At 50.6% G+C, this 8,238-nt stretch overlaps 1 protein-coding gene across 1 annotated transcript; it reads right to left on the reverse strand.

The window, feature by feature from the left end:
* Positions 1 to 378: 378 nt before the first annotated feature.
* On the reverse strand, positions 379 to 2,873 carry UCRPA7_657 (putative peptidase s41 family protein; the record flags this gene model as incomplete). Its single annotated transcript, XM_007913251.1, has 4 exons — positions 379 to 1,410; positions 1,466 to 2,187; positions 2,238 to 2,621; positions 2,702 to 2,873. The coding sequence occupies 4 exons, from the start codon at positions 2,871 to 2,873 to the stop codon at positions 379 to 381; spliced, it is 2,310 nt and encodes a 769-aa protein (XP_007911442.1).
* Between the last annotated feature and the right edge of the window lie 5,365 nt (positions 2,874 to 8,238).

An 8,238-nucleotide genomic window follows, 5' to 3' on the forward strand; every position in this document is an offset into this window, starting at 1 on the left:
CCGACGAAGAAGGAGTCTTCTGCTGGGTGCACTCGAGCGAGGCCGGAGTGAGAAACTTTGTGAAGAGTGGATTTGTCGAAGTCGACCATCTCACAATTGATCTGGATTACTGGGCGGAAAGGTTCGGCGTAGGGCCACCTCCAGCTGACGCAGCAGATGCTGACGATGGGACACCGGCATGGGGACCTTATACCCTGAGATACTTTGTCAGGCGGGCAAAGGGAGCTTGGGGAAGTTGATTCTTGTTCGTGCTAACTACCTGTTTTGGAGAGATGATCGTCTATGGCGCGGTGAGAATTAATCTGTAATTTACCGATACTCTATAATATCTTTGAGAGTCTCCGGGCCTCAACACGATATCACCAACGAAATAGCATATTACATGAAGAGCATCATGACCACCCATGTCGCCAACAACGCCGTAACCTGTACGCCTCCCGCAATAACAGTCCTCGTAGCCGCGTTGGTAGACTCTTTCGACTCCGTCTTAGCCGAATCACCCGAAAAGAACTTCACATCAGCCCTCTGGACACCAAGCTGCGGCATCTGACTTCCGTCAACGCAGAACTTGGCTGGATCTGTCCACGTCGCGTCGACCGCTCGCTTCCACACCTCCTCGGGGCCGTAGATCATGGGCGCCGTGTAGAAGAAGCGGCAGTTCGCCGGCTGATAGAGGAACTGCAGGGGCGTCTCCGCGTCTGTCATGGAGAACGCATTCTTGCCGTTCACAGCACCAGGGCTGTCAGGGTTGGCGGCTCGGCTGATGGCATAGCCCTCCGCAATGATTCCCAGTTCGGTGCCGTTCAATGCCTCTTGCTCGGACTCGGGGCTCAGGAACATGACGGCGGATGCAGCGGCGGAGATCTCATCTAGGGGGAAGACTTGTGCGCCCTCAACTCCGGCGACAGACTGCATCTTCCCGGCATTAGGTCGACCACCCACAGCAACAGTCTTAATGTTGAGCTGATTGATCATGAGATAAGAGAAGAGGGTACACGTCGATGAGCATGCAGCGTCCGTGAGGATCACCACATTCTCTGGCTCGAAGACGGCCGGAGGTGGGTTAGCACGGTTGCCGGTCCCCGTGAGGTTGAACGTGGAGCTTGTGTCATTGAGCGGTGTCTGTTGATACGCCGTGAACCTATCACGCTGTAGAGTCACAGGACTGAGAATCTCATCGACGGTCGTGAGGTTCGCACCGTCTGGACTAAATACACCGCCGGGAATGAGGTTGCTGACAACAGAGCTCTGTTGCAGCACCGCGAGTGCGAATTGCTCGTCCGTGGTAATATTAGATGAGTCGACAGTAAGGATTTGGTCTTGTAACGATGCAGCAATCCGACCCATCTTCTCTAGACTCTCACTTAGTCTCAAGTCGTGCGCTTGGAATGGCTCAACGTCAGGGAAGATCTGTTTTGCGTCAGCACTTTCTGATCGTTTCAAACCGGCATTTACATGTACATACTTGGATGAAAAGCTCATAGCCGGCGACAACAAAGCCGCCACCATTTGCAGTTACATCAATGACAAGCTTTGTTTTGCCTGCCTCTTTGGACTTGGCCAAGAACTCCTCCAAAGTCGACTGGAAATTAGTCAGGTACTCGATGGTATCAAAGGTTCCGAAAGGTGAGAAGCCGAGAACGGACAAGACAGCAACGTCATCATAGCCAGTGCCGTTTAAAAAGTAGCCTGCTGTCGTGTTTGAGCCGCTGTCTCGAATGACCGGGAATGGGAATCCCTGAATTGTTGGCTCGGGCGCGGCAAGTGTTGTTGCGGTCTCTGTGCTGCTTGCTGAACTAGATGTCGAGGTCGTCGAAGACGCTGCCTCCGCTGCCAGGCTGAGATCCGGGTTACAGAATCGCTGGTAGTAATCCTCGCCGGTCACGACTCCAGTGAAGTTTGCTCCCGGTCTGATGATTGCGAAGCTTTCCGCCGTCTTATTCTCACCGTTGTCATAGGTGAACGTCGTTGAGGGTCCTTGATAAGCAAGCGATGCTCCGACGATAGGAAGCGCGTCCGGCGTCGCGTAGGTCTGGAACTGAGAGTTCCACTGTGAATCAGGGTCCTGGAAGCTGCTGAATTTGAGATCCAAGCCTTCGATAACAGCAGCAGCATCCTGACCGTTGATTTCAACAACAGCCGCTGGCATGGCTGCGTCTCCAGTCGGCAATGTGTCGTTCAGGTCGGCTGTGCATTGTAAGACGGGGTTCGGTCAATTCAAATTAGACGGAGCTTACCATAATGATACAGCTTGGGGATCTCTAAGCCGTCTCGAGAGACCGACACAAGATCAAATGCTAGGCTATTCCTAAACGTAAAGCCTTTGAACACATCGGGACGGAAAGCAAAGTGGCCATCATGAGCTGACGCGAACAATTCGACAATCGCAAGCCCAAACTCATATTCACTTAGAAAGTCACCTGCGTCAACTTGTGTAGAGATGGTGTCCAAACCCGCTTCTATGTCCACTGCTGGGAGCATATAAGACGCTGGAGGATCCTTTAGCCAGGCCAATGTGCTCTGCCATTGCACAAATGCCTTTATGCTGTTGATGAGCTTCTGTGCTGGCTCGACCTTATTCGGCACAGTCTGCAAACAATCATATGCGATTGACGCAGCTACTGTGGGTGTCGCTTAGAGCGGAATATCGTGTTAGTAGGGTGATGACTTCTCCCGGATCGTGAAGTGTTTCAATACATACCAGCTGGGTCAGCAGCGAGCTGCGCGTCCGTCGCAGAAGCGATCTTGGCACAGGCATCCGGTGCGACTGTTGTCTCTGGAGGCGCCGTGAATTGAGGTGCTGGTGATGCGAGGACACCAGCGACGCCAAGAAGGTTCAATAGCACAGCTATCCTCCAGCCTGCGGAGTGCATCTTGGACAACGTAGGAGAGCAGCGGCAACCAGGCCAACTGCCAAATTAATCTCACGACGATGAGTGCAGAGCATCCCTAAGGGCGAGAAACGGCGGTAGAGACATTATAGATAGCCATAACATTTTGCCAAGAAGCGCAGCCCAGTTGTGCTACCAGGATGAAACGCGAAGCTATCTCCAACACCATCGAAGTTCCCCCTTGCTCGGGTCGCATTGTGGTCCATTCTCGAAGAGATTACCCTATTTACGATCCGATATTGGAGTCGACCACGCCTTATCAGGTAGATCCGACATCTTGGGGAGAAAAGTAAGCGGGTACAGATGCTGCCGGCCACCTGGGTAAGGTCATCGTAGCTTGGTTGCGAGAGGATTCGGTCTCCACGCTCTCCGAACCGCTCTCTAGGGACAAGGAGTCAATTCTCATACACAGAAAGTTCATGCACATCTGGTTCTATGGATCGGTAGCCAGACCTTACAGGGCATCCCTGGGCTGATCTTCCGCAGATCAAGCGACCTACGCACGGGCGACTGCCGCCCCGGCATGGGGTGTGGGTGCAATGCGACTCTTCTAATAAATTATGATGCCAGAGCAAAAACAAGGCTTTTGATAGGATGTCCATAATTATAAGCTTACTTTTAGTCGAATTCTACAGGTCTTATAGAAACAAATCTAAAAGGTGTGTTCAAATCCTGCTGAGTTGCCTCAAAGCGGAAATCGAAGAGGCTACCACAGCCCAACTACTCTTTGATACCGAGACGAATAGATTAGGGAGCAAATTTGGCTTGACTGATATGTATACAAACACCAAAATGTGTCAGATAGGAGACTGATCTTATACAATCTATGAAATAATTCGAAAACAAGGATCTGAACTTGGGGTTTTTCTTACAACTTCAAAGAAGCCTGTACCTGCTGATAGCGCCGGCACAAGGTCTTATCTTCTATTATCCATCATAATTGAAGGCCAACAGCTCCATCATTGCAGAAGAGCGTCTTACTGTATGAACTAAGGATGGAGCCCTATCGGAAGATAATGACGTCCCGTGTGGTTCACGGCCTTGGCCTGTTTCCTGACCTTGACTAAGAAAGCTGTTATAAAAGCTAATAAATCGAATCAGTCAGGACTTCAACCCCATTTAACGGCATTGTAACCAGAGGGTCGAGAAGTGTTCTGGTACTCTTCAACTCATATATGGTAGTGCTCGCTAAGGGAAAATGCACAACACCGATATCCTTTGAATGATTGTTTTTGGCAATTTGAGTCTGCCCTCCGCTTGAACCAGCAACTCTATGCGAGAGGTAGCTGAGCTGTCATAAAAGCCTAGAAAGCTCTACCGTTTTCTATGACGCCAATGAGCCTGTGCGAAGGGTTGGGGGAAGTGGCACGATTTTGCATCATTACTGGGCTGTTGGGGGCGGGCTTCGCCGAGGAGACCATGACCCAAGACTTACTCCACTCAACACAGTTTGTCGAATCAATCGCTTCAACGACAATGGCTTCCGCGAATAGCCTTTCCGAAAGTTCGCCGTGTTCCACTGAGGCGGGATGGTCCCGAACCCCTGTAAACGGTCTTCTTCCTCCGTTTTGACGGGAGTAGCGGGGAACGTCTGTCTGCCGTTCCGCCGTGCACGCCTTAAAGCTGTGGGGCGTATCAGGACCGTAACCTCCGTGACCACAATGCGAAGGAAATGTGGCAAATCGGCATGACATCTCTCTCATTCATGACAGCGTACGTTTTTACACCGTAAGGAGACCCTGGCTTGTGAATTGGAGACCATTCTTCATTCGCCCTTCCAATGCCGCTTCCCTCCGAATCAACTACAGCTAAGCCCGCCTTCTCGAAGGCTCCTTCTGGGCGGCAGGTCATGTGGTTAGCAAGTCTCAAGGTTCGCGCCAAGTGCATTACCGGACCTGAGGCAGTCGCTCACTCAGGGACCCATCATGCAATTCTCTCCCTATAAGAAAGACCCGACCATATCGGATTGCCGGAACACTCGCCAACCACTCGCCCGAGGCTTCCATGGAATCGCAAAACAAAAAGCCAGCTGTCCAATCCGGCCTTTCTCTCTGTCAAATGACACGACGACCCAAACGTTGAAATGGACCAAAACTACTTCACTGACGAAGGCACCGAGGTAAGCAGTCATGTCTTCTATCAAGGCACGGGATAAACGGTTAGCGCCTGTTGGGCACTACGAAGCACGCTGTCGACCTAAACACAACAACGAGGTTTAGCCTTGCCTTTTCAAAGAGTTTATTTGACAAAGTCGACAATATTTGATCGGCGAACGATGCGTGTTGGAGATGATAGGCATTGTATATCCACGAGGCAAGCTACCTGCCTCGCCAGTTCAATGCCTTTTCCAACAGCTTGTTAAGCCATCGGTTTCATTTAAACATCAAATGGACCAGCAGCATAGTCTACCTCCTACATTTGGCTTATGATTTGCTGGAAGAGGCTTTGAAAACCACAAGCTGACCTAGGACTTCTGCTAGATACCCTTGCGCTCCCACCTGACCCCCACGCTCGAAGACGTACCAAGCGGGCGGTACGCTATGTCGTCATCCTGGGGAGCAGGAGATACTCAGTTGGGTGACCAGAGCTACTACGGATCATCTGATCAGTATCACGACATATCAGCCACCGATTACCTCTCATACCTCAACAGTGGAGAGACGTCCTACCCTGTGGGAGATCGAGTCGCCGCGGGAGATGGCTTCTTTCCAGATACACTGGAAAAGGATGATCCTCAGGGGTACTGGCCTGCGTCTGGCTGTGTCACAACTAATGGGCTCCAGTCAGCAGTATTAAGGCAATCTAGGTTGTCATCGCTGGACTATTCCGATCACCAGGCCATGAGTTCACAACCAAATGGCGATTTCGTGTCGCCTTCTCTACTAAATGCTGACACCGACCCGGATTCGCCCTTTCCAATGGAACAGAGCACATCGGACAAGTCGGGTACTGCACCGTATGAAAACGACACAGAACGCTTTTCCCCGAATGAAAGGATCGCAATCTTGCGAGGACACGGTGGTGCAATGAATCCCGGTGGTAGCGAATTATCTAAGAGCTCATTAAGGGACCGCTCGTCTAAAGGCGCGCAGCGCAATAACGGTCAGACCAACGGATCTCCGAGGTCCAAAGGGAAAACTGGCTCAACCACTTCTCCGCCTGGAGGAGGAGAGAGTCTTATCCAGCTACGAACTGCTTCCCGAAAAGCAAAAAGGACTTCTGCATCATACAAACCTGCCACTTCGCCAGAAGAAGAGAGAGCTCGTAGCAGTCACAATCAAGTCGAAAAGCAGTACCGAAATCGTCTCAACCATCAGTTCGAGCGTCTCCTTGCCATTTTACCAACGCCAATTGACGAAAGCGGGGGGGTTGAGGGCGAAGATGCTGCAAGAAATTCTGATCGAAGACTCAGCAAGGTGGAAGTGCTAGATATGGCTCGACAGCATATACAAATGCTTGAAAGAGAAGCGTCAGAATTGGAACAACAGAGGCAAGAGTTGGTGAGTAGCATCGGGAGGATGACAGAGTCTGTGAGGACTGGCGAGCCAAGGCTTGGGCCTAATGTCGCCGGTATTTAATGTTGGTAGTTGGCGTTTCTGGGATATGGCGAGTTGGTGCAGGGAATTTGGGGGTTTTAGTTTTTCGCAGCTTGAAAAGGGGTTGTTGTCCTTGTCCTTCCAAGCGGGACGTGCGGCTTCGGCGTTCAGGTCAGTGACCTGATGGAGCACTAATGGACTGATGGGATGTAGTGTCGTATCTTCACGCTGCAGTCTACACTTCATCAATATATAACTTCAAATATTGGTCAAACATAACTGGATATCAACGAGGCAAACGATTCGCCTGCTCCAAGTCTCTTATCATTTCCCTCCACAGAACTCCCTTTATTCCAGGCTGTTCCGCGAGACCAACCTCCTTCAACCACTGACACACTGCCTTGAAATCTCGCCTCGGTCGCCTGTTCAGCCACCACAAGTTCTCAAATCGACACATCAGCCCAAGCCAAAATCCAAAGAGCCAGAGAGCCCGCGAATCTCTGTCAAACAACAAGTCTCGAAATTCGTTAGTTAGTTTTCCGATGAACTGTACGTATCGAAGCATGTTGACTAGGGTCGGCCTTAGAGGCCGAATTTCAGCAATGATGCGAAGAGGCTCGCGGAAGAAGCTTGCCTCCGGATCAATGGTGCCTTGACTATTGACCTCAAGCAGACCAAATACATTCAACCACGTGGTGGGGACTTTACTCAGGCTCAGCCCATTACTGGTCAGTGTTCTCTCCTCATTGTCTGCAGCATCGAATATTGGCCCGAGAGCGCTTCCATCACGATATTGCCTGGTTGCTTTCAGAAGGGGCTTGAGACCCATCTCAATTCCTAGCCAACCTAATCGATCCTCTCTTGGACTAAACACCCATGACCGGCTGATGTCTGGCATGTTGCAATCAGCTTCGTCTTCGTGCGAGGGAAGTACAAATGATAACGTATTGAAAATCATAGCGGTGACTAGCAGAGCATCAGTGCCATCTTGTCCGAGAACATCGAATGGCACGTTCAAGGCATCTTGATAGGCATGCAAGGCTGCAGCTTGACAAATCTGCTCTGTTCTGCAAGCTATTGTGGTGTCTGGTAAATGATGCCGAAGGTGACAGGCAGAGAGAGCCAGGACGCTGAGACGAACATGAGGGTGAGAATGAATTAAAGACATCGGCAGTGATGACCAAGGCATCCCAAAAATTGTGACCCATTGTTGCTCGAAGTTCTGAAGAAGCGTTTCTATTGAAAGCCCACAGTTTAATTCATGTTCGAAAGGAGACGGCGCTTGCAAACAAGACAATGACGCCATTTGACAACTCGGTTCGTTAATTGCTTTGTTGGAAGGCTCGCACACGGTACTTTGGAAAGAGCAAGCTACTTTATTCCTTCCGCAACGGCTACAGGCAGGTTTTCGCTCATCGCACTCCAAGTGGTTAAGGTACTTCTCCAGAATCAGTCGTTGATGTACATACCTTGACTCGCTTAAACTTACACCTCATACACCCCGTGCGCGTTTTTCGGTGGGATTTACGCTTCGTGTATTGGCTAACCTGGATACCGCAATGTCGAATTACCAGAATCTGGAATGACGGTGCTGTTGCTGGTTGTTTGTCACTCGAAGTTTCCATCTCGTAAGTTTTTTGGTGCCCGAAAGCAAGAGGAGCTGTGGCTTTGAAAGAAACCTGGAAACAAAGGTTCGATGCGAATGCTGAAACAGGGCAGCAGTGCCTACTGCTGACCAACACCCTCTCAAGATATCACATAGCACACACACAAAAGAAGCCTCCAGGGCATAAAGAACGTATTGGAATGAA

Source organism: Phaeoacremonium minimum, assembly GCF_000392275.1.
Source record: "Phaeoacremonium minimum UCRPA7 unplaced genomic scaffold PA7_03_scaffold_39, whole genome shotgun sequence".
Taxonomy (NCBI): Eukaryota; Fungi; Ascomycota; class Sordariomycetes; order Togniniales; family Togniniaceae; genus Phaeoacremonium; species Phaeoacremonium minimum.